This window comes from Musca autumnalis, unplaced genomic scaffold, assembly GCF_047663935.1.
Source record: "Musca autumnalis isolate F117 unplaced genomic scaffold, ASM4766393v1 scaffold_5, whole genome shotgun sequence".
Classification (NCBI taxonomy): domain Eukaryota; kingdom Metazoa; phylum Arthropoda; class Insecta; order Diptera; family Muscidae; genus Musca; species Musca autumnalis.
Genome location: NW_027412088.1, coordinates 189,010,493 through 189,035,916, shown reverse-complemented (window position 1 = coordinate 189,035,916; position 25,424 = coordinate 189,010,493). Strand labels below are relative to the sequence as shown.

At 36.9% G+C, this 25,424-nt stretch overlaps 3 protein-coding genes across 5 annotated transcripts; 1 reads left to right on the top strand and 2 right to left on the bottom strand.

The window, feature by feature from the left end:
• Positions 1 to 644: 644 nt before the first annotated feature.
• LOC141405590 (uncharacterized) lies at positions 645 to 7,431 on the bottom strand. 2 transcript variants are annotated; one of them, XM_073990122.1, is made up of 3 exons: positions 7,158 to 7,431; positions 2,115 to 2,290; positions 702 to 2,004 (listed from the first exon to the last, which is right to left on the bottom strand). In XM_073990122.1, the coding sequence occupies exons 1-2, from the start codon at positions 7,429 to 7,431 to the stop codon at positions 2,163 to 2,165; spliced, it is 402 nt and encodes a 133-aa protein (XP_073846223.1). In that variant the 3' UTR covers positions 702 to 2,004; positions 2,115 to 2,162. The 2 variants fall into 2 exon arrangements, with proteins under 2 accessions (XP_073846224.1, XP_073846223.1); XM_073990123.1 differs by having other exon boundaries at positions 645 to 2,290.
• A 2,196-nt stretch (positions 7,432 to 9,627) lies between these two features.
• Positions 9,628 to 12,132, top strand: LOC141405591 (prickle planar cell polarity protein 3-B-like). The gene is made up of 2 exons (XM_073990124.1): positions 9,628 to 10,189; positions 10,271 to 12,132. Exon 2 carries the CDS (start codon positions 10,567 to 10,569, stop codon positions 10,891 to 10,893), a length of 327 nt encoding a protein of 108 aa, XP_073846225.1. The 5' UTR covers positions 9,628 to 10,189; positions 10,271 to 10,566; the 3' UTR covers positions 10,894 to 12,132.
• Positions 12,133 to 18,536: 6,404 nt separating this feature from the next.
• LOC141405588 (uncharacterized) lies at positions 18,537 to 24,803 on the bottom strand. Of its 2 annotated transcripts, none has more exons than XM_073990119.1 (3): positions 24,713 to 24,803; positions 20,026 to 24,626; positions 18,537 to 19,926 (listed from the first exon to the last, which is right to left on the bottom strand). In XM_073990119.1, exon 3 carries the CDS (start codon positions 19,885 to 19,887, stop codon positions 19,270 to 19,272), a length of 618 nt encoding a protein of 205 aa, XP_073846220.1. In that variant the 5' UTR covers positions 19,888 to 19,926; positions 20,026 to 24,626; positions 24,713 to 24,803; the 3' UTR covers positions 18,537 to 19,269. The 2 variants fall into 2 exon arrangements, with proteins under 2 accessions (XP_073846220.1, XP_073846221.1); XM_073990120.1 differs by having other exon boundaries at positions 18,721 to 19,926; positions 22,594 to 24,626.
• Between the last annotated feature and the right edge of the window lie 621 nt (positions 24,804 to 25,424).

The window sequence follows — 25,424 nt, the reverse complement described above, 5'->3', positions numbered from 1 at the left end:
TAGCAATTCCTGTGAAACCACACAAATATCGTTAACAGATGTCCCTACGGTGCTAACAAATATGTATTCACCCATTTCATCACCTCTTGTCATTCCATTCGCGATTACCAATCCGTGATCATAGCGGAAGTTTAATAATTCTCGTCCTCTTGAATTGATTTCTTTATCTTTAGATTTTCTTTCCTCAAGACCAGAATAAAAAGTTGCTTTGAAGATATCATCTATACTCCTTGGCATGCACCCAATTCTATCATTTAAGTCCCCGATTATTATAGGGTTTTTAATGCATATCTCTCTGAGTAGAGCATCAAGTCGCATTAAGTCTTCCTTCCACGTCGGTACTCTCATATACATTGGTATGATGTTAAACTTCAAGCCGTTTATTACCACATTGATTACGCATACTCCTCGTTCTATTCTATGATTATAGTTTATCCCTGTTTTGCGCAGGTTTTTTCTAATCCCGATTAGACTTCCGCCGATTCCTCTACCAAACCAATTGTTCCTTACAGCATAATGCCAAAATAGTTCGAAGTCTCCGAAGTATTTGTTGAGTTTATCTGCCTTATGCGCGCATATATGTGTTTCAAGAAGGAAGAAAATGTCGAAACTGTTCACGAATTTAAAAAAATCAGCATAAAGCATTTTGTTTTCTAGGCCGTGCACATTGTATGATAATATATTTAATAAATAGTCCTCAGTTTCAATTTTAGTTTTACTTATATTGCTGACATTTAGTTTTTTTGATTAATTTTTGATAATAGAGAATTATAGCTAAAATTTAGTTCATTTAATTTTTCACCATATAACTCCTTCAGTTCCTTATCTGCTCTGTTTTTGCCACAACTCAGCTCTTCATTCCTTGACCATATCATCCACTTCGATCCAATCTCCATTGAATCGTTTCTGATGAAAATTTTATGCGATTTGTCAATAGCAAGTATTTCTTTTTTCAATTGAATCAGTAATCTCTTGTCTTGTTGTTTCTTTCACTGAAATCCTTTTCTATTATTATACTCGTGCCACTTAGCTTGTTAGCATTTCTTAGAACATTCCTGGCCATATCTTCATCATGCATCTCAACAATGGCGTTTATTTTAGCTTCCGACGAGTATGTTATACGAATTGATGCGATTTTTACATCATTGAGTTTTAATATATTTTTAAAAGCGTGTTCCACTGACCTTTTTGGCGGTCCTTTATTTATGATGCCCTTGACAAATACATTTTTACGCTTTGTTTGTTCAATCAGTCTTAATAGTTGGTTCCGATACTTCGATCTTTCTGCTCTCATGGCTTCATTTTCCGCTTTCAGCTATTGATATTTACCATCTACATATATCGGCTATTTAATGCTTTATTTCCTCAACGTCTGTTTTAGTCGCTACATTCTGCAATTTATCATCCATTACGGATTCCATAGACAGTTGCATCATTTTCATTAGTTCTGACAATTCGACATTTCCGACTAATTTCTGAGGTTTATTCAAATCACTGTCCTCAAGCGATGTTTCCAATAACATTCTTTTAGCTGATTTGGTTACTTGAACCGCATCCACTGTAACGGGCGTTTGAGACATTTTAGCAGGAACGCAGCCACTATGACAACAATTAATAGGCTGTTTATTTAGTACATACAGTGATGCTGGATTTTTTTGTTGGCAATGCTGTTAATATGCAACTAGTTTGTGTTTGTCAGCAACCAGCTGATTAATGCCCGTAGGTACCTATTAGTTATCTTTACCTATGTGTTTGGTAATTTCTACGTGCCATTCACCGAGGCGTGTAAATTTTGAAAACATGTGGTAACATTGGTGATTTTCATTCATGATTTCGTAAAAACATTGCCACATATATGTAAGGACTTTTTTTTTTTTGGACTATAAAGCTAGTCTCCTCTACTTCGGAGGAAAGTTGGCGATCCTGGGATTCAGGCAGCCAGGGTGTATTCAGAATGAATCCAAAACAGCACACCGGTTCATTAAACCAGCAATATCTCGACGGCTGCTAAGTATACAGCAAATTAAACATATAAATACATCGAAAATACAAATAGTATAATTGTTATGGCGTTCCGCCATATACGAATAAAACAAAAACTTTATAAAACTCACGAAACCCTGGTTGAGAGATAGCTCCAAGTGCGTTAAGTGTATTCCGGGCTAAAACGATAATGCCCAAGTTAACTCCTGGGTAAAACAGCAGATCTTAATAAAAGTCGACGAGTTGTGTACCACTATAGATGAAGGGACACAATCCAATATCTTTCCAATCCAGCATTTAAACGTAACTGTTGAGAAAAAAGAAAGGAATAGGGCCAAAAATGGGGAAAAGGATCGGAGAGATTTAATTAGTAACGTTCTTTACAGTATAATAGGCATGCTTATATCTAATATCACAGATGAAGTATCACAATAAAATTCGAAGTGGAGATCACAAATGTATTTTTGCCTCGTTAATGAATCCGAGGAGGAGTGTGTATAAATTAAAATCCTTGGTTTTGAGGAGAGTGGTGAGTTCATGGTATTGGGTAAAAATTTGTGGATAGTTTAACCGATGATTTGCAAACTTAGGACATTGGAAAATGCTATGGTGTGCGCTTTCCGGTATCGCACATATTTCACACAATTCAGACACAATTGCTCCAATTCGGTGTAGGAAGACCTTATCATAAGTCTGTCCTACCAAAAGTCTATTCATCAGCTTGGTATCTTTTGGGCACAGGTTGGTTTTCAAAAACCATGGCTTCTCAAAAACGTTATTAGTACATTGAAAGAAGTGGCGTCCTTTAGATTCTGAAATGGAAGTAAATTCATCATTCCAACTACATTTAATGCGATTTTCAATAATAGCCAACGCTTCTTTAGGTGTGAGACTGGCATCAACTGGGGCCCCAACCTCAGCTGCCTGTTTAGCCAGCCAATCAACTTCCTCATTGATTTTAATGCCTTTGTGGCCAGGGGTCCATACCACATGACACCTTTCAAACTTCGAGTTTTCTATAATCCTGTGGCATTCCGCCACTAGATAGTTGTCGGAATTCTCAGCGCCCAAAGCCTTACAGGCCGCAAGGCTGTCTGTGAACACGACACATTTATCATAGCCGTCCTCCGTCGCAATTTCTAGCGCTTTTCGAATTGCGAAAAGCTCGCCGAACATAGACGAGGATTTGAAATTTAGCTTAAAGAGGAAACGATGACCTTTTAAAACGTTGTAAATGCCGCATCCTGTGGTCGAGACATTTACCGACGCATCCGTCGCAAAAATACCAAAATTGTTATGCTTGTAATAATTGACTTCATAATTGTATATAGTTGAAATTATTTCATTGGGGGTTTTCTGTTTCGTTGAGGGCAATAGGTTGACTCTGATACACAAACTAGACTGTCGGATGTAGGGTAAGACCTTTATACTCTGTATGATGTCTGCAAACTCATGATATACAACACTATAGCTCGACTTTACTAGGGGGTTGTCTGAAATTATATCAAAAAGATAGTCATTGTTGAGTTTGATCTTTATAATTTCTTTCGCTGTAAGGAGCTTCGCTCTATATTTGGGAGGAAGTTCACCAGCAAGCACATATATGGCATGATTGGGAGACGATCTGGGAACTCCCAGGGATCTTCTCAGCATTTCATTCTGGAGACGCTCAATAGATTTGTTGACATACTCAGGTGAGTTTGCCGTCGTAGTTCTCCCATAGTCCACCTTTGACCTTACAATTGACTTATACACATTCATTGCAACTCTCGGATGAAGGCCACCTTTTATAGCCGTCAAACATTTAAGGAGATTGGTCCTATTTTTTACCGTCTCGTTTATATGGGAGTAGTGATCTCTAACAGTTAAGGAATTGGACACAATCCTGCCCAAGAACTTCATTTTCTTGACTTGTTGTATTTCCTGGCCATTAACACTAAGCACAATTTGCTTAATGCTGTTTTTAGCGAAATAAATAGTGTTGGACTTTCCAGGATTGAAAGCCAGATTCAATGTACCACATTTTCTTTGAAACGCTATGGCTTTCCTTTGTAGGTTTTCCAATGCCGCATCAAAATCTCTATCAAACGTCATAATCAAGAAGTCGTCAGCATATTGAAAGACTAATGTTCTGCTATCTTCCAACTCATGTAATTTGGCAGTATAAATGTTGAAGAGGATAGGCGACAAACAACTTCCCTGAGGGATGCCATTTGTCACCACTATCTCACTGTCTCCAAGTTTCAAAACCCGTTTTGAAAGAAAATTTATCATCCAATTAGCCATCTGTACATTGACTCCATATTCGTGAAGCAATTTCGCCAGTATATCAATCTTTACACAGTTATACGCATTATTGATGTCCAGGGATAGAACCAAAACCTTATAATTGTTCGCCTTCAGAAGGGCTACTCTGTGTAAAAACTCATTTAGACACGTGGAAGTAGATAGACCCTTTCTGTAAGCAAAGGATCTGCTAGGCAGGATGTTATTTTCTTCTAGAAACTTATTTAGCATATCCTTCAACATTAAGTTGATACACTTCACAAACACTGAGATGAGCGAGATTGGTCTGTAATTCGAGATCACATTCAGGTCTTTGTTGGGCTTGGGTATGGGGACTATTTTGATTATCCTCCAACTGTCCTTAATATCATTATCCAAAAATGCATTGTACATAGCTGTGAGAAGAGCCCTTTTCGACATTCCCGGCAGAGCTTTAATCATCTCGTAGGTTATTCTGTCCTGGCCACCAGCCGAACCCTTCCTTTTGCTGGCCAAGATACGTTCAAAGTGCTCATAGTCAAAGATAATTGGGTCACACGAAAAATCATCCACCTCGAACACCATGTCCTGTTGGTCTGAGTCCTCAGGAACTTGCTCTTTCAAAAATTGCAAGTAATCGCTATCATTCTCACTGTTCCACATTCTTAATTCGACCATATTTCTGTTGCGCACATTGTTTACAAACCTCCAGGCTTCTCGAGTGTTGGAGTTCGCATTTATGTCTTCAATTTTAGACAAGAAACTGTCCCTCTTAGCTTTTTCCACCAGTTTCTTCCACTCCTCTACTTCCTGTGTTGCCAACATAAGATTTTGATAATTAGGGTACTTTCTGGCCTTCTTAACTGCAGCCAGCTGCTTCCTATATGCCATTTCTAAAGTGTTATTCCACCAGTATTTGGGAGATCTGTTACCTCTTAACCTACTGGTGGCAGCCTTCACTTCATCAGCCATAGAATTCTCAATTGTAGACCAAACTGGCTCCAACTCCAAATTATTCAGGGATTTCAGAAGTTTTGATTTATGTAGAAAGCTGCTACAACGAGTTTTACGAACTTCAATCTCAAACGTTATTGGTTTGTGGTTACTGCCGCCGAAGTGTCCTTCCAGAACATCCCAATTACGAACGTTCCCGCTACTTACAAATGTGAGGTCAGGAACAGATCCCTGGGAGTCCCGATTCCTTTTGAACGTCGCTTTGCCTGTATTCATGCACCTCAGACCTGCCTCAGTGATTAACAGCTCCAATTCTTTACCTTTCCTAGAGGTCATATGGTCACCCCATCTTTCATTGCGAGAGTTGAAGTCACCACACATAACAACATGATCAAACCTTTCTAAGAAGAAAATCAATCTTGACATTTCATCCTTGAAAGCATTAAATGTAACAGATGGTGGGAAATATGTTGAAACAAAAACATGATTACGTTGCAGATTTAAGGTTTTGACTATAATAATATCATGCTCAGAATCATATGGTATTCTTGTAAATTTTATCCTTTTACTTAATCCTATGGCTACCCCTCCATAGCCATCTGGTCTAAATTTTTGTAGCAGGTTAAAATTTATAATCTTATTATTGCATTTCTTGTTTTCCGCATAAATTTCTGACAGTATTACAACATCGTAGTTGTATTTGTTTAAAAAGAACTCAATGAAGTTCTTATTATGTTTTAGAGATTGTATGTTATATTGAAATATTTTGATTGTATCCATCATTATTGTTTGTTGAGTTTTGACTAGCTTCGCACTCCATTGTGACTACACATTTTTGAATTCTGTTCTTGAAGTGATTCATCGCCTCCTCAGCGACTTTATTATCCTCCTTTTTAAAATAGTCGGTCATAAACTTTAATAACTCCTTCGTTACCTTTTCAAGTTCCGATATTCTTTCGCTCTCCTTCATGTGCACCGGAGACGACGGAGTAACTTCAGGGAACATTCGATCTTGCATCTGTACACCAGCCTTGTGTACATATGTTTTTTTTGGCTTCTTAGCCACAGATCTATACGTATAAGGAGTCAATATCACATTCACATCCTCATCAGCTCTCTCCTCCTGGATCTTTTTTGCACTCGAATTCTTTTTGTCAACTAATGGAAGGGAGGGGAAGTTTGTCTCATCCCATAACACATCATATCTATTTTGATTGTTATAAATATCTTGTACTTCCTTCTTAGATAACTTCTTTCTTGTCATTATCTTATTCGTTTCAATTTCTTTGGCCCACACTGGACACTTATCTTTCATCTCACATGTATGACCACTTCCATTGCATAATATGCATACTTTAACATCACAGTCTTTAGCACAATCAGTCTTCCCACATTTTAGACACCTAGGATTCGACCTGCATCCCAGTTTGGTGTGTCCAAGACGACCACAGTTGAAGCACTGCCTCACCGCAGGATAATAGGTTTTCACCACTAAAACCGTATGATTGAAAAGTACCCAAGCCGGGTGATCATTGCCATAAAACCCAATCTTTATTGTTTCTGTCTCCCGGAAGCCCGTCTCCACACTAGGATCCTTCCTCATAAATCTTGTAACTGATGCTACCTTTCTATCAGCCACTATACCACTTAAAAGCTCTTCTACAGAGTAACAGGTTGGAACATCCCTAATCACCCCGAAAGTTTGTAATTTTTGGGTATAAAAGCCCTCATTTTCTTCTCTTTCAACGCTTCATTGCCCACAAGCATGTTTGCAGACCCCATATCTTCCATAGTCAATTTATATAAAGTGGTGCCAATAGCAACCACACGTTTTATCTTCTCGATATCCTCCGTCTTTATGTCTTTAATTTTCTCCATGAAGTAGAGACCATTTCTAACTCTTTTATTCTTCATGTTGTCTGCTTCACTGGTGTCTACCAATACCATGTACTCACCTTTGTGATCATCTGTGTATAACACAGGTTCGTCATTGAAACGCCGTTTCTTGAGGCTTTGATTGAGTAAATCAGCATACGAGTCAGCTTTGCCATCATTACACACACCATTGCAATCAGTTTTTCCACTCATTTGCACGCCATTTTCCAGAACTCTTTTACTTCTTTTCATCTCACACTTCTTTACAACACCACTATCTTCATTTTGATTCTGAGGTATGGACATCTCGGTGTCCATAACCTCAACTTTATCGGCCATCTGCCTGGCCACCATATAGGAATTGACCAAGCTCAAACACTCCTTTACTCCTTAAATCTTTATTATACCACAGAAGGTTAAATTACCACGACCACTTCTCGTTCCACAGCACTGCCAAAAATTTCTTTTTTATCGAACTTTTTATTTCGTTTATTCTCCTTATTCGTCTGCACAGCAAAATATTACACTTGATGTCCGCACACTAAGAGATCTCAACCAGGAATGTATATGTAAGTGTTTTACAATTTTTAACACATTGGCAACAATCAACCAGGCAAAATCCTTGGTGTAAGTAACACGGCCGTTTTCGACCCGGTAACGTTACCTATGCATTGAAATTATGAAAATTTATTTACACGGGGGATATCTATGAACTCATAGATAACTACGCGTAGAAATTACGGGCATAAGTTGTAAACAACACAATTGATACAGTTGAGTGCAAATTGCGTCGCGGACTTTCCAATGGAAATCGCGAAAATTGTTATTTTGTTTTAATAATTTTGTTAATATTCACATATTTTGTTAATATTTACGGCCAACAATCGTGTGTTCACCGAAACGTTTACAGAGTTTGTTCCAATACTCCTCAAGAAAGAATTCTCACCAGAAACAGCTGCAGATTGACGATTTCTTGGAGCCGGAGGTAAACACGTCTATCTTTTTCAAACAACAAATTCTTACGGTAGCTTCTAATGGAAATATACATATTTAACATTAGCGGCAATGTTATAAATGTTCATTTTTATGGTGGTGAAAGCCACCAAACCAAAGTTGTTGTTAGTGGTGGCAATGATGGTAGTGCAGCCAACAATGATCATGATGGTGACGACGGTGCTGGTGGCAGTGCACCAAACATTGATGGTGACGACGGTGCTGGAGGCAGTGCACCAAACATTGATGATGATGGTGACGACGGTGCTGGTGGTCACGAACATAGGATGAGTCGGGCATATGATGCCTGCATCGATTTCGGCCAATTAGCAGAAAAAGCAGCCGAAGTGTACAGTGTGCCACTAACGGAGCTGTTGCGTAGATTAGAGCAACATGAACCAAGCATCGTTGTCACCACCACCACTTTCAATACACAGCAACAAAGACATAAAGTCTGTCTGGTTACTTTCCCAGCAAGAATTGTCCAGCAAGAACTTTCTCAGAGAGTAAGGGGTTTTTATTCTCTTTTGCTAGAAAATTTTAAAAAGTAAACAGACACCTTCCCAGCAAAAACCAGCAAGCAATCAGCTGACTTGCCAAAACAGAACAATTTGTCCGCCAACAAAGGAAGCAAACACGTTGTATTTTATTAAAAATAAAAAAGAAAATGAAACAAAAAAGTATTTTTCCACTTTACAAATTTGTTCAGCATAAAAAAATACAATTAGACTAGGTATGTTATTTCCACAATAAAATTGTTTTTAATGTTCACAAACATAAATCAACAAAAAACTAAGAACGGCTGATTGATTGTTTTCAGGAAGAAGAAGAGCTTGCAAGTGCTTGCTAGAAGAAATTTGTCCAGCAAGCTCTCAGTGAAAGAACTGTCAAAACGTCTCTCTCGAATCGCTCTCTTTTGCTGGTTTTTTGTGTTAACAGACGACTTCCAGCAACAATTGGTACAAATATAGTCTGTTCCACAACTGCAATAAACTACAAATTTTTAAAATTTTTTCCGATAACATAAAGGAAAAAATGTTATCGTAGTAAAAAATAGTAGCTTCTTGCAGGTTCTGGAACAGAGCAATAGTTACAAATTTTAGGGTAACCAGACACAGCTATTAATACAACAAGATAAGACATTTTTTTTGCTATCATTCTTCAGTGAATGACTTTTGAATTTAACATAAGCTGTGTTCCAGAACTAAAAAGTTTTTACAATTTTTACGATTTTTACACATTTTACTAGAAAAAGCGTTCCCGTACACAAAAAAGTTGTAAAATGTTCACTTCTCTTTAAACAAAAATGGCGCTGAATGACGCTCTCTTTAAAAACTTTTTACACTACAAATTTGGGCGAGTAAAAAAATAGTAACATGGTTGCCGGCGTCTGATTGGCTGATACGCCGACTTTGACATTTGTTCCAGTTTTTTTTTGACGTATTTTCCATTTTTCCGTTCCCGAACTATTTCAAAAAACTTGTGTGTGAAAACAAATTTTTGGCAGTTTTCTCTTTTACGAGTTTTACTATTAAAAAGTACGGGAACGAAGCTATAATGTTATATTACGATATGGTAATATAACATTTTTTCTTTTATACATTTTTACGTATTTAACCGAATTTACCGATCCAATTGACATAGAATTATTCTTGAATAGATCCTTGAATTCATAAATTTCGTTTCTGATACCATTACATGAAATGTTCCTCCTTGGTTGCGATTTTGAATTAACTGCTACCTGTTAAGGGTAATGTTTCTACACAAAGTTTCGTAAACATTTTTTTGTTGCATGCAGAGTGCAGTGCAGAGAAATTTAGAGGATGTATTTAGAAAATCTAGAGGATGAAATAGAGCTCTGCACAAATTGCATAAGAGGAAAGCAAACATATACTCGGGAGACTCTCAAAATAGCTCTAAAAGATGCAATAGACAATTGTGGAACCGCTGTTAAAATCACTGCTGAGAAATATAAGATACCAGTTGAAAGTTTGTACTTCCACCTGAAGAAAATTCTAACCTATATCCAAAAAAAGCAGTTAAAAAAGGATCTGAAGGCGGAGAACAAATCAATGAAGGCGAAGCCAAAGAAAAAAAATGTCCAAAGTGGTCCATCAATGTATTTCTATATAACAATTACAAAACAACAAAGTTTAAATATTTACATTTAATTAAAATTACATTTTCTCCTCTTTTTTAGTAAAGATGAGTGAGACACACACAATAATGCTCTGTTCCAGAACCTGCAAGAAGCTACTATTTTTTACTACGATAACATTTTTTCCTTTATGTTATCGGAAAAAATAGTAAAAATTATTATATAAAAATTAGATACGTGCGCAAAGAAACACTCTGATCGAGAATTTCTTTGGCACTACCTAAACTCTAGCAACTTCACTTGCAAACAAAACCAAACCACTTACTCACAGTGGCTATAATGAATGTGATGTCAATGCCTTGGCTGGTAAGCTTACATCCATACCTGGCATACAAGATATGAATATGTATCCAACGGTGGCAGCTTCTTTATCCAAAGTGGATCCCCTAAATCCCCTAATGCAAAATCTAAAGCTTCAGGAAAGCTATAACCAACCAACAGCTGGTGCTGTTAAACAACTGCTCTGTCGTGATTGTGAAAAGACAATTAATTTCGGTGAAGTTGCCGTTAAAGCTGAACGTGCTGGTAAAGAAATTGCCTGGCATCCAGAATGTTTCCGTTGCCATACATGTCGTGAATTGCTGGGCGATTTGGTATACTTTTTCCTTGGTGGTCAAGTGTATTGTGGTCGTGACTTGGCAGTGAAATTGAAGATACCACGTTAGTGGCCGGACCTACTGAAATGCAACCGCAATATATAAATAGTACCAAAGGGTTTGGCTTAAAACCATCCGAATCACAACTTAAAGATCTGCCATGTCGCTCGAAATTAAGCTATCCCTTGATATTGAAGGATATGCTGCAAATGGGTTGAAATGGAAAAGTCATCAACGATAAAGTATATAATTACGTACGGAGTATGGCTTTTAAGGCTTTCTTCATCAAGCCCGTTATGGTTAGACACCTTGACGATATTATGAATGACCGAACCCTCGACATCCGCCATTCTAGCCCTGGTATTCCATGGCAGCCTACGTATAAAACACGTGGTGAAGTGTTTGACTCTGCAACCGCACGTAGCAGTATCGGAGTACTTTGGCACAAGGTTCGCAGAGGCGCGAAAATGAGCCCTCAGGGATTGTAAAGTTCTCTATCGCGCACACTTGCAAGGTGAAGATGGCACTCCAAAGATACGGGCTGTATATGGATATCCGACAACTATAACAGTTGGAGAGGCACAGTCCGTACCAATACTTCGGATGCTTTGATTTTAAGAACTTCGATAAAACTGTCACGTGTCAGTTGATTGATGACGCCTTTTATGTACTGTTATCCAACATTGATGTTACCGCTTATGATGGTGGTGGTATACCCAATGCGGATCATTTATTGAACCAGTACGAGTACATCAAAGATTATTTTATAAATACACCTTTGAGAATGCCAAATGGTGACAGATTCCGTAAGTCTTCTGGAGTACCTAGCGGTTCGTACTTCACCCAGCTGATAGACTCCGTAGTCAAGTGGATTTTAATCAATTATGCATTCCTGAAAGCATTTGGTCGTATGCCGAAATATGTCAAGGTCTTTGGTGATGATTCTATAATAGCGGATGATGCAAAATTTTCGAAATATAAATACTGCGAGGTTATGGATTATGGTACTGGAATGAGAATCCACCAGGATAAGAGCATCTATACTACCCGAGTTGATGAGGTGAGGGTTTAAGATAACAAATGTTTTTCTTCAGCGTTCGCTTAATAAATGGATAAACCTTCTCGCTCATCCTGAGTTGCCACATGGCATATCTTGTGGGGGATCTTAAGAAATTAACTATTTATTAGATTTATTATTAATTTTTTTTTTATTATTATTTATTATTATTTATTTATTTTTTAATTATTATATTTAATAAAACTATGTACATAAATATTAAATTTTGTAAGATTCATTTGTCCTTTCATTGTTTTAATTAACTACAGCCTTGACCTTGAAATTGGTCTATTTGGATATAGCTCCCAAATACAATTTAACATATTCACAGTGGTGTAGGGTGTCATATAGTCGGGCCCGGTCTACATGATCCTTTCCTTATTGACTATTTATTTTTCCTCTGCATTTCTACTTTTTCTTTATGGTTCCATGTTGTATTTGATGGGTTGTTTAAAAATCCTATAATAAATTTATTTAATAATTATCATAGATTGAATAATCTCGAATTTACATTTACATTAATTACATTACATTAATTATACGCACGGTAATGATGGAAACGTGAGTATTCTTGGATTTAAATGTGCAAATCATTTTTTTTATAAAATTTAAAATGATTAAATACAGACTAAAAAGATTAACATACACATACCATTAATTTGAAAATTATAACATAAATAACGGAAAATATACTTACAACGGGAATAACGAAATTTGTGGAACATGCGCAAAAAACACTGAACACTTCAACAGCTCTAATGGGTACTTTACACGGTATGTTTTTTACATATGAGTTGTCACTTCTCCCATACAAAATGTATATGCAAAGTGACAACTCATATGTAAAAAACATATCGTGTAAAGTACCCATAACACAACTGCCTACATTTTCCACTTCTGTCGATTATCTTTTTAAAACTAATGGGAATAGTCGTTACTTTGACAGATTACTTATAAACAAAAATCGATTTAAAGCATTTTATTCTTAATAAAACATGCGCTCACGGGAATGACAAAAAAAAAAAATAGGGACCCGACATTTTAGTCGTTAAAATTGTATTTATGAAATTAAAATAGACTTTGTTCATAGAAAAGTTACCAAGATCTTTCAGATAAAATCAAGAAATATTCCTACAACAACGTTTTATAAACCTGCTTTAAATGACTTTTTGATTTCGTTAGATCTCTTCTGCGCTTCGAAAATTGTCAGAAAGCAAATACCGAGTGTTAGCCATATTACTAGGATCGATAAATTAGAAATGCCATTGAAAATAGTTGGTAATTGAGCCCAAGTTTCATCTTTTAACTATACTGGCGGACAAATTTAAGTATTTTCATGCTCACAAATCCACCATAGTTGATCACATGTATCATAAATGTTCGATAATTGTTCTGGAAGAATGTCTCTTTGACGACATTAACGTAGAAAATTGTAATTAAAATTTAACAACGGTGGCTGGACGTGAACTTGACGGTGAGTCATCATGCTGTGCACATTGAAGCTTTGTTCCTTTACTTTTTTAATGGTAAGAGTGGTAAAAGAGAAAAGTGTCAAAATTGTTCAAAATTGCTCTCTCATGAACATTTTTACCAGAAAAGTAAAGGAACGGAAAAATGGTAGGTCTGGCAGCAATGTCAGAAAAAAACATAAAAAAATCAATTTTCGTCTTTTATTTCACAGTTTTTAATTTAGTGTTGTCAGTGTTCGACTTTTTCTTCGGTTTTTCGTCCATTTTGTGAAATAATCGTCAAACAAAAGTCGAAAAATCAGTTCTGCCATTTTCTACCTGCAGAAATTTTGCTGGTAGCCTGTGGTAGAAGAGAAAGCCATTTTCGCTCTCTCCCCTCTCACTCTCTTAAAAATTGCTTCCAGTTTTGCCACTTTTCGGGGTTAAGGAACGCTTTGCTGGTTAAAATTGGTAACAAATGGTTAAAATGGTAACCTCAGGTAAGTAAAGGAACACAGCTTGGGTTGTTGGTAGTGGTCGCACATATGATGATGCATATTGTGAGAAGAGACAAATTGCTTTGTTACCACTCGCTAGAGCAATGGTGCACAAGAATTTGGGTTTTTGTATGGGAAAGAGAGTTGTAGTTAACTTTTTCGTAAAGACGCGTGTATGGCTGAGCTAGAGGCACAATTGTTGTTGCTGATAAAAATAGTTTAGCTGTGTTGTAGTTGGATGTGTTTGTTCTGCTTGCTGGATTAAAAGTCTTCTCTCTCTCGCCTCTCTCCTCACACACATTATAAAAAAAAGAAACGTTTGTTTTAGGGTTTGAGTACATTGAGTACCCCTTCAACCCCGTAATCAACAGGCTTATAGCCTGTGAGAGAGGAGCTAGGAGCCTTGTTTTGTATATTTTGTTCTCTGCATTTTTGAACACGATTTTTTATTGTCCTGGAAGGAACACCATACTCCTTCTCACTCTGCCCGGGCCTCATTTCCCCATCCATGCACATTTGGACACACTTTATTAGTGTTTCTGGTGCGTAACCCTTTCGGTATTTTCTGGGAAGATTTTTTTAGCCCGTATTTTGCCGTTTTTTGTTACCTTTTTCTTGTGGTTCAAAGAAGCAATCGGAATCGCTATACAGACGATGTAGACTGGCCTGAGCCTGGTTGCAGCAGTGACGATGTAGACTGGCCTGGGCCTGGTGGCAGCAGTGACGATGTAGACTGGCCTGAGCCTGGTTGCAGCAGTGACGATGTAGACTGGCCTGGTGGCAGCAGTGACGATGTAGACTGGCCTGGGCCTGGTTGCAGCAGTGATGTAGACTGGCCTGACGATGTAGACTGGCCTGGGCCTGGTTGCAGCAGTGACGATGTAGACTGGCCTGAGCCTGCTTGCAGCAGTGACGATGTAGACTGGCCTGGGCCTGGTTGCAGAAGTGGCGATGTAGACACTGGCCTGGGCGCAATTGAATTGTTGAAACCCCATGCGGAACGGAAGTAAATAATATGCTAATAATACTAAATGATACTAAAAATGAAAAAAAAAAATTAAAAATAAAAATTGAGTTTGGAAAATATATTATAAAATACCAACCCATTTATTTTGGGAAATACAATTCAGCCCAAAACAACTTGTTGGCGTCTTCAATATTGTTACACGTTGTAACGCAGGCGTCGGATCGCGCCTTCACATATTGCATCGTATAGTTTGTTGAGGTGCCCTCAACCCGACTTCTAACATCGTGGAAAAACTTTTCTATAGTTAGATGGCTGTTTTAGTAGGTGGAACTTTAAATTTCCGAGACTTGCCAGCATTTTTTCATCGTCATCAGCGTCTGGATATACATATGTACGTGCTGAGGATGGGAGTGCTACACCGCCGTAAAACTGTTTCCATTTTTACAATAATTTGTTGCTTTTGTTCCAAACACAACTTAACAGTCAGCATTGCAATGAATTCCGTCATTGCCGATACAAATTTTATCGTTGCCTCGATGTCGTCGTTGCCGCCTCCGCTGCGTGACTGCTCATGCAGTGCCTGCAGAACATCATTATTAAATATATCATGATACCATTCCATTCTAAATGTACATAGAAATATTCGTTGTTTTAATTGTGTCAAATGGTGACATCTGGTCGCCACATACCACAAAATTAACACCAGACAATCTTCCAAATAAACTTACGGGTCAGGGAAACTAGCAGGTGGTACACATCAAATATAAAAAAGCGTCCGTTGAAGTGCAAGCAATCGTCAAGGTACCGTGGGATTTGTGTATGAAGTGGGGCCGCATCGCCGACGTATCCTACCACCTGTGGCCCGACACTTTCTATAATTTTTTTGGGTTTCGTAAAATTTACCGGTATTTATATTATGGAATGTGCTTTTGTTGTATTAAATATTGTTTATTAGTGAGAAGAAATAAAACTGTGTACTTGGAATTTCATAAATATCATTACTTTTTCTAAAACCCGAGATTTATGGGGCGTACCTAAACTTATGTAATACCCCGGTTACACTATTGAAGGTTAATCCACGGCGTTTAATAGATCCATTGGGTTAATCTTTGCTTGTTACACTTAGCTTTTCGAGGGTATAAACTGTCAGCTGATGTTTGTTTACGTACAGGTAATCACAGTCAAAAACATCAACTTCACTTTCTTTCATTAAAACTGCTATTGCTAAGAATTGGTTAATGATAGCGATTTCATTCCTTTTTATATTTTTACATTAGTGTCTTAATTTAAATATAATAAAAGAAAATTAACAAAATTCAGGTAAATTTAGATAAAAAATAAAATGGTTAAACAACATCGATTTCTACCTCACAGTGAAAAGTATGCACTCTAAAAGTTCCATGAAACAAAAAGGATTTTTTAGGGTTTCAGCCCTTGGTATTGTTATCCTTTACAGCTTTTAGCCTTTTTGGCAAAGATTTAACCAAGTTTTCGGGGCAAGATATCTGAATTTTCCCCATCCTTCCTGCAAGGCATTTTTCAGGGTTCCTATACTTTAGATTTTACGATTTTTTATATGTATTTGTCTCCAAAATACTCCATAAATTATCTATAGGATTCAAATCCGGGGATCGGGGAGGTGTTTGAATCACTTTTGGACAGTTACATATGTGATTTGTGCTCGGGCTCATATATTGATAAAATTCAGAGTTGTTGTGCTTGTGCGGTACCGCAATCTATTATTTTTAAATAATTTTGATAAATTGACGATGATGTGTGCGGCATCCAAGCCCCAAATCTTCATGCGCCTAGTTCCTTCTCCTCCAGTAGGATCACAAATCGGATTTCCTATTCGAAAACTTGGCAACAGCGTTAGATGTGTGCTGTCTGCGTCCAAAACGTTGTATTCTATTGTCACGCCAATGCTTTCCGCTGCAGTGTATGCTATTCTCAGAAGATTTCTAAGATACAGTCAACCAAAAAAGTCTACATACACCCTATAAATCTCGAGTTTTAAGGGTACGGAAGCATTTTTATGAAAATCCAAGAACATAGTTCTATTTCATATCCCTAATAAACAATATTACATACAACAAAAATATATTCCATAATACGAATAACGGTAAATTCTATAAAAAATAAAAAATTAATAGGGAAAAAGTGTACATACACCCAATGAAATATTAATATTACCGTAAAATTTATGGAATAAGCAATACAAATTTTACATTTTATTGCTTTATCGAATGTCTCTGGTTGTCTATGATATATTTTAGACAAAATAGGAACATATTCGTGAATTAATTACCGTTATTTAATGTCAGACTTCACGTATAGCTCGTTAAGGCGGACCCTTGCAGATTTCTTTGAGTTTTTCAGTCTGGTAGTTTATAAAACCCCAGGAAATACAGTGGGACTAATTATTTTGAGATCCTAGAGCGCTTTGAAGTTGTTCTTATGGTTAATATATGCTCCTGAGCTTCGCTAAATACAGTTAGTCAACTATATTATTGCAAACGATGAATTTTTAAAAATTTAGATATTTAATTAGGAATTACTACAAGTAATTCTTTCAGTAATGTTGGGCTTTTTGTAAATATCTGTTGATTTACCTGTTAATGACAACATCAAGCCAATAAATGCAAAAATCGGTCGGAAATAACAAAAACAACGGGCAAAATGGATATGTACCTGGTTTTTGTGATGTCAACTAAATAATTGCAAAATGAATGAATGTGCAATAAAATCGTGGGATTTTCCCCAAAATAGTAACCACGGGAATTGGCAGGAGAATGATTAAAGAAATTGACGAAAGAGCCCAAAGCAGCACGAGAAAATTGATTTTTGTAATTAAAAATGATTTTGGAGTAAGTGTGTCACATAGAAAAGACAGAAAAGTGCTACATAATAACAAGCACTCATCACGAGTGACTAGGTAAAAACCATTGCCCTCCCAGTACAGTATATAGAAACTATTCAGACTTGTTACAGACAACTTTTCACGCCATCTTTAGTATCGGCATGTCGTTATATTTTCTGATGAGACTAAAATTATGCTGTACTATCACGATGGGTCTCAAAAAGTATTGCGAAAACCCCTTTACAGCCATGGAAAACAAAAATTTAATACATACCGTAAAGTTCTGAAAAATGTTATTTATGGTATGGTGTTGTATACCAAGCAGTGACGTTGGTAACATCCAGATTTTGGGGGAAACAATGACAGAGGAAGTTTATTTAGATGTTTCAAAACATGATTTAACCAAACGCGTCAAGAAATTTAGGCCTGTTGGAACTGAAAATTCAAACAAATTGCAATATAAGTACTACCAAGACAACGCCCCTAAGCATAAATCTAATTTATGTAGGACTTGGTTGTTATACAACTGTACCAAAGTCATTTACACCCCGTTCCAATGTCTAGATATTAGCTCCGTCGACAATTCATGGGTACATCTGAAGTAAAAAGTCGGGAATAGGCCGCCCACTAACCTGGGGGACTAAATAAAATGCAATAAAGAAGGATGGCAAAAATACCATTGGAATATGACATTACGAAACTTATTTATTAAATTCAGATACGTTTACAAGCTGTTTCTGATGCCAAAGGTGGGCATACGAAATATTAGAACCAACTTTTCGAAAAATACCGTAAAAGACTGAAAAGTTGTGAATTTTGCAATTCTTTAGTTGACAGTGCAAATAATGAGTTGTTTTCATTTTTGTTAATTTATAAGAAAATGTTTAGTGAAATTCAGCTGTTTTTTATTTTATTATATTAATAAACATCTGAAAGAATTATACTGTTAACAAAAATATCAAAAATTATATTTATTTATATCAATAAAATGATGTTTTATTTCACATTTTGTAATAATTTTGGTTTTGCAATAATTAAGTTGACTAACTGTATGTGAATTTCTGAGTTTTTCATAAATTTTAAAGTTTTCACAACATTCCAAGGGGTAAATTACATTCGATAAAGCAATAAAATGTAAAATTTGTATTGCTTATTCCATAAATTTTACGGTATTCTTAATAATTCATTGGGTGTATGTACACTTTTTCTCTATTAATTTTTTAATGTTTATAGATTTTACCGTTATTAGTATTATGGAATGTATTTTTGTTGTATTTAATATTGTTTATTAGGGATATGAGATAGAACTAAAAATAAAAATGCTTCCTTACCCTTAAAACCCGAGATTTATAGGGTGTATGTAGACTTTTTTGGTTGACTGTATGTATTTTGTTCTCTGCATTTTTGAACATGACTTCTTATTGTCCTGGAAGGAACACCATACTCCTTCTCACACTGCCCGGGCCTCATATTTCCCCATCCAGGCACATTTGAACACACTTTATAAGTGTTTCTGGTGCGCAACCCTTTCGGTATTTTCTGGGAACATTTTTTGGCCCGTATTTCGCCGTTTTTTGTTACCTTTTGCTTGTGGTTCAAAGAAGTAATCGGAATCGCTATCCAATGAGCTGTGAGTTGTTGCATGGTGGCAACAGTGACGATGTAGACTGGCCTGGTGACAGCAGTGACCATGTAGACTGGCCTGGGCCTGGTGGCAGTAGTGACGATGTAGACTTTCCTGGTGGCAGTAGTGACGATGTAGACTTTCCTGGTGGCAGCAGTGACGATGTAGACTGGCCTGGTAGCAGCAGTGACGACGTACACTGGTCTGAGCCTGGTTGCAGCAGCGACGATGTAGACTGGCCTGGGCCTGGTTGCAGCAGTGACGATGTAGACTGGCCTGAGCCTGTTTGCAGCAGTGACGATGTAGACTGGCCTGATGATGTGGACTTGCCTGGGCGCAATTGAATTGTTGAATGTAGACTTTCCTGGTGGCAGTAGTGACGATGTAGACTTTCCTGGTGGCAGCAGTGACGATGTAGACTGGCCTGGTAGCAGCAGTGACGACGTACACTGGTCTGAGCCTGGTTGCAGCAGCGACGATGTAGACTGGCCTGGGCCTGGTTGCAGCAGTGACGATGTAGACTGGCCTGAGCCTGTTTGCAGCAGTGACGATGTAGACTGGCCTGATGATGTGGACTTGCCTGGGCGCAATTGAATTGTTGAAACCCCATGCGGGACAACAATAATTATAATTTTGTCTTCTTTTGTTTCTGAAAAACAGAACGGAAGTAAATAATATGCTAATAATACAAAATATGTAAAAAAAAAAATAAAAATAGAGTTTACAAAATATATTATAAAATACCAACCCATTTATTTTGGGAAATACAATTCAGCCCAAAACAACTTGTTGGCGTCTTCAATATTGTTACACGTTGCAACGCAGGCGTCGGATCGCTCCTTCACATATTGCATTGTATAGTTTGTTGGGGTGCCCTCAACCCGACTTCTAACATCGTGAAAAAACTTTTCTATAGTTAGATGGCTGTTTAGTAGGTGGAACTTTAAATTTCCGAGGCAGCATTTTTTCATCGTCATCAGCGTCTGGATATATTTACGTGCTGAGGATGGGAGTGCGACACCGCCGTAAAACTCTTTCAATTTTTACAATAATTTGTTGCTTTTGTTCCAAAGACAACTCAACAGTCGGCATTGCAATGAACTCCGTCACTGCCGATACAAATTTTATCGTTTCCTTGATGTCGTCGTTGCCCGCCTTCGCTGCGTGACTGCTCGTGCAGTGCCTGCAGAACTTCATTATTAAATATATCATGATACCATTCCATTCTAATCATAGAAATATCCGTTTTTTAATTGTGTCAAATGGTGACATCTGGCAATCTTCCAAATATAAACTTATGTGTCAGGGAAACTAGCAGGTGGTACACATCAAATATAAAAAAGCGTCCGTTGAAGTGTATGAAGTGGGACCGCATCGCCGACGTATCCTACTACCTGTGGCCCGACACTTTCTATCATTTTGTTGGGTTTTGTAAAATTTACTGGTATTTATATTATGGAATATACTTTTGTTGTATTAAATATTGTTTATTAGTGAGAAGAAATAAAACTGTGTACTTGGAATTTCATAAATATCATTACTTTTTCTAAAACTTTATCTAAATTACCTGAATTTCGTTAATTTTATTTTATTATATTTAAGTTAAGAAACTAATGTAAAAATATAAAAAGGAATGAAATCGCTATCATTAACCAATTCTTAGCAATCGCAGTTTTAATGAAAGAAACTGAAGTGGATACTTTTGACTGTGATTCACTGTATATAAAATGTCGTATGGACCCAGCAAACCAAATGTCGGATGTCCGACATATCGAAACAATTTCGGAAGCAAAATCGTTCAGATTTCGTATCGATTTCTATACGATTTTTCGTAGGGGAATTTGTTCAGATTTCGTTCCGATTTCGGAGAAAATGTCGGAAGTAAATTTCCCTTCGAATTTGCTAATGTTTTTCTTCCGATTTCGTTACGAATTCGGATAGATATGTCGGAAACAAATTTCCCTTCACACAACAACCACCTTTTGTATATATCTAACAAGTAACATTTTAGTCTGTTGTCAAAAAACAAAATGGTTGGTTATAAAATTCGCATATACATTTTTTAAATATTTTAAATATAAATGCAACATATAATAATTCAAACTAGTGCTGATAGACTGAACATATTCGTACAGAAAGCTTACATTGTTCTACTATAACTACAAAATGATAACAACAGTGAAAATCATTAGATATCTTTGAAATTATAATCTTCCAATAAAAAAAAAATTATCAATAAAAAAGAGGCATCAGAGAAAAATTTTGTCCTTCGATAATCATACAAAATTATTCCAAAATTGTTCAGACACCTTTACGAAAGTTCGGAAGGTACCTCAGATTTTCATACGACATTATTCCGAAATCGTTCAGAAATCTGTACGAAAATTCGGAGGAAGAAATTCGAATTCCGAATTTCCCAAGGATTTTCTTCCGATTTCGTTGCGAATTCTGACCGAAATCGATCCGATTTCGCTCCGACATTTCGTTCCGAAATTATGTCAACCACTTCATACAACTTTCGTTAAGATATCGTTACGATTTCGGATCAGATATCGGACGTAACGTCCGAAATTTGTTCCGATTTCGTTACGATATATGTACGATTGGTTTGCTGGGGAATTTAACACTAACATTACAACCCAGTTCAGTCAGCTGTGTATTGCTGTTACCTTTTATTGTTTTACCATGGGAATAAAGTTTCATAGTTAATCATATCTACCACATTTTTCTTAGGTATTTCGAATATTCGTCCAACTTTTTATTCAGCCGGATGAATTTTGTCATCATAAAAACTTTTTTGTAGGCCCCAAGTCGTTGGCAGCCAACCTCAGATTCCTAAGATTTTGCGCACTTTGAGCGTTGAATACTTTCTTATAAATTTCTATTTTAAAATTTTCGTAGAAATACCGTTTTCCAAATTTTCTTTCGTCGCTGCAGGAATTCGTAACGTAATCAAAATTCAGATTTGTTGTGCGTGTGCGGTACCGCAATCTATTATTTTTAAAAAATTTTGATAAATTGACGATGATGTGTGCGGCATCCAAGCCTCAAATCTTCATGCGCCCAATTCCTTCTCCTCCAGTAGGATCACAAATCGGATTTCCTATTCGAAAACTTGGCAACAGCGTTAGATGCGTGCTGTCTGCGTCCAAAACGTTGTATTCTATTGTCACGCCAATGCTTTCCGCTGCAGTGTATGCTATTCTTAGAAGATTTCTAAGATACATCATGGTGACTGTTTGAAATGTGCCAACGAAAATTGTCTAATTTTAAAAGAGGCCAATTAATAGGAATGCATACTGCAACTTCTTCCTACCTATACGGTCCTTAAGGAACACCATACTCCTTCTCACACTGCCCGGGCCTCATTTACGCGTCCAGGCACATTTGGACACACTTTATTAGTGTTTCTGGTGCGTAAATTTCCCTTCGAATTTGCTAATGTTTTTCTTCCGATTTCGTTACGAATTCGGATAGATATGTCGGAAACAAATTTCCCTTCACACAACAACCACCTTTTGTATATATCTAACAAGTAACATTTTAGTCTGTTGTCAAAAAACAAAATGGTTGGTTATAAAATTCGCATATACATTTTTTAAATATTTTAAATATAAATGCAACATATAATAATTCAAACTAGTGCTGATAGACTGAACATATTCGTACAGAAAGCTTACATTGTTCTACTATAACTACAAAATGATAACAACAGTGAAAATCATTAGATATCTTTGAAATTATAATCTTCCAATAAAAAAAAAATTATCAATAAAAAAGAGGCATCAGAGAAAAATTTTGTCCTTCGATAATCATACAAAATTATTCCAAAATTGTTCAGACACCTTTACGAAAGTTCGGAAGGTACCTCAGATTTTCATACGACATTATTCCGAAATCGTTCAGAAATCTGTACGAAAATTCGGAGGAAGAAATTCGAATTCCGAATTTCCCAAGGATTTTCTTCCGATTTCGTTGCGAATTCTGACCGAAATCGATCCGATTTCGCTCCGACATTTCGTTCCGAAATTATGTCAACCACTTCATACAACTTTCGTTAAGATATCGTTACGATTTCGGATCAGATATCGGACGTAACGTCCGAAATTTGTTCCGATTTCGTTACGATATATGTACGATTGGTTTGCTGGGGAATTTAACACTAACATTACAACCCAGTTCAGTCAGCTGTGTATTGCTGTTACCTTTTATTGTTTTACCATGGGAATAAAGTTTCATAGTTAATCATATCTACCACATTTTTCTTAGGTATTTCGAATATTCGTCCAACTTTTTATTCAGCCGGATGAATTTTGTCATCATAAAAACTTTTTTGTAGGCCCCAAGTCGTTGGCAGCCAACCTCAGATTCCTAAGATTTTGCGCACTTTGAGCGTTGAATACTTTCTTATAAATTTCTATTTTAAAATTTTCGTAGAAATACCGTTTTCCAAATTTTCTTTCGTCGCTGCAGGAATTCGTAACGTAATCAAAATTCAGATTTGTTGTGCGTGTGCGGTACCGCAATCTATTATTTTTAAAAAATTTTGATAAATTGACGATGATGTGTGCGGCATCCAAGCCTCAAATCTTCATGCGCCCAATTCCTTCTCCTCCAGTAGGATCACAAATCGGATTTCCTATTCGAAAACTTGGCAACAGCGTTAGATGCGTGCTGTCTGCGTCCAAAACGTTGTATTCTATTGTCACGCCAATGCTTTCCGCTGCAGTGTATGCTATTCTTAGAAGATTTCTAAGATACATCATGGTGACTGTTTGAAATGTGCCAACGAAAATTGTCTAATTTTAAAAGAGGCCAATTAATAGGAATGCATACTGCAACTTCTTCCTACCTATACGGTCCTTAAGGAACACCATACTCCTTCTCACACTGCCCGGGCCTCATTTACGCGTCCAGGCACATTTGGACACACTTTATTAGTGTTTCTGGTGCGTAACCCTTTCGGTATTTTCTGGGAACATTTTTTTTTTTTGGCCCGTATTTCGCAGTTTTTTTTTTTTTTGTTATCTTTTGCTTGTGGTTCAAAGAAGTAATCGGAATCGCTATCCAATGAAGACGTAGACTGGCCTGGGCATGGTGGCAGCAGTGAGTTGTTGCCTGGTGGCAGCAGTGACGATGTGGACTGGCCTGAGCCTGGTTGCAGCAGTGAGTTGTTGCCTGGCTGCAGCAGTGACGATGTACACTGGCCTGGGCCTGGTGGCAGCAGTGATGATGTAGACTGGCCTGAGCCTGGTTGCAGCAGTGACGATGTAGACTGGCCTGGGCGCAATTGAATTGTTGAAACCCCATGCGGGACAACAATAATTATAATGTTGTCTTCTTTTGTTTCTGAAAAACAGAACGGAAGTAAATAATATGCTAATAATACTAAAAATTTAAAATATAGTTTGGAAAATATATTATAATATACCAACCCATTTATTTTGGGTAATGCAATTCAGCCCAAAACAACCTGTTGGCATCTTCAATATTGTTACACGTTGCAACACAGGCGTCGGATCGCGCCTTCGCATATTGCATTGTATAGTTTGTTGGGGTGCCCTCATGGCAGAATAAGAAGGTAATAGGGCGTTTATACTATTGAAGGTTAACCCTGTGGGATTTAAAGATCCAGTGGGTTAATCTTAACCGTTTACATATTGCCTTTGACAGGATTTGAATGACAGCTGATGTTTGTTTATTTATACATACATAACAGAAAAAAAATAATTAAATTTAAAATTACTGGTGTGAAAATTAAAAAAATTGTTAAAATGCAGCGAATTGACATTGTTAAAGAAATATTTATACAGTGCTGTGGTCAAATAGAAAGCAACAAATATATGCTGCAGTCTATTAATAATGAAAAACGAAAAATATTACTAAAAATAATAATTTTAATGAAAAAACAAAACGAACAGAAACGAAGTTTAAGAATGTCTGGAAGAATATGGAAATTCGTAAGCATTTTTCTTTTCCGTTTCAGCAGATTGAGTGCCGACACACAACAGCAACCTTCGTAAGATGTAACCAGCTTCATCCATTTAATATTTTTTCAAATGTTTGAAGCTAATATAGACATGTTAATGTTCGTCTGTCTGACTGATGGGTGTGCACGATAACTTTCGAATGGAGTGAGTACTTTGG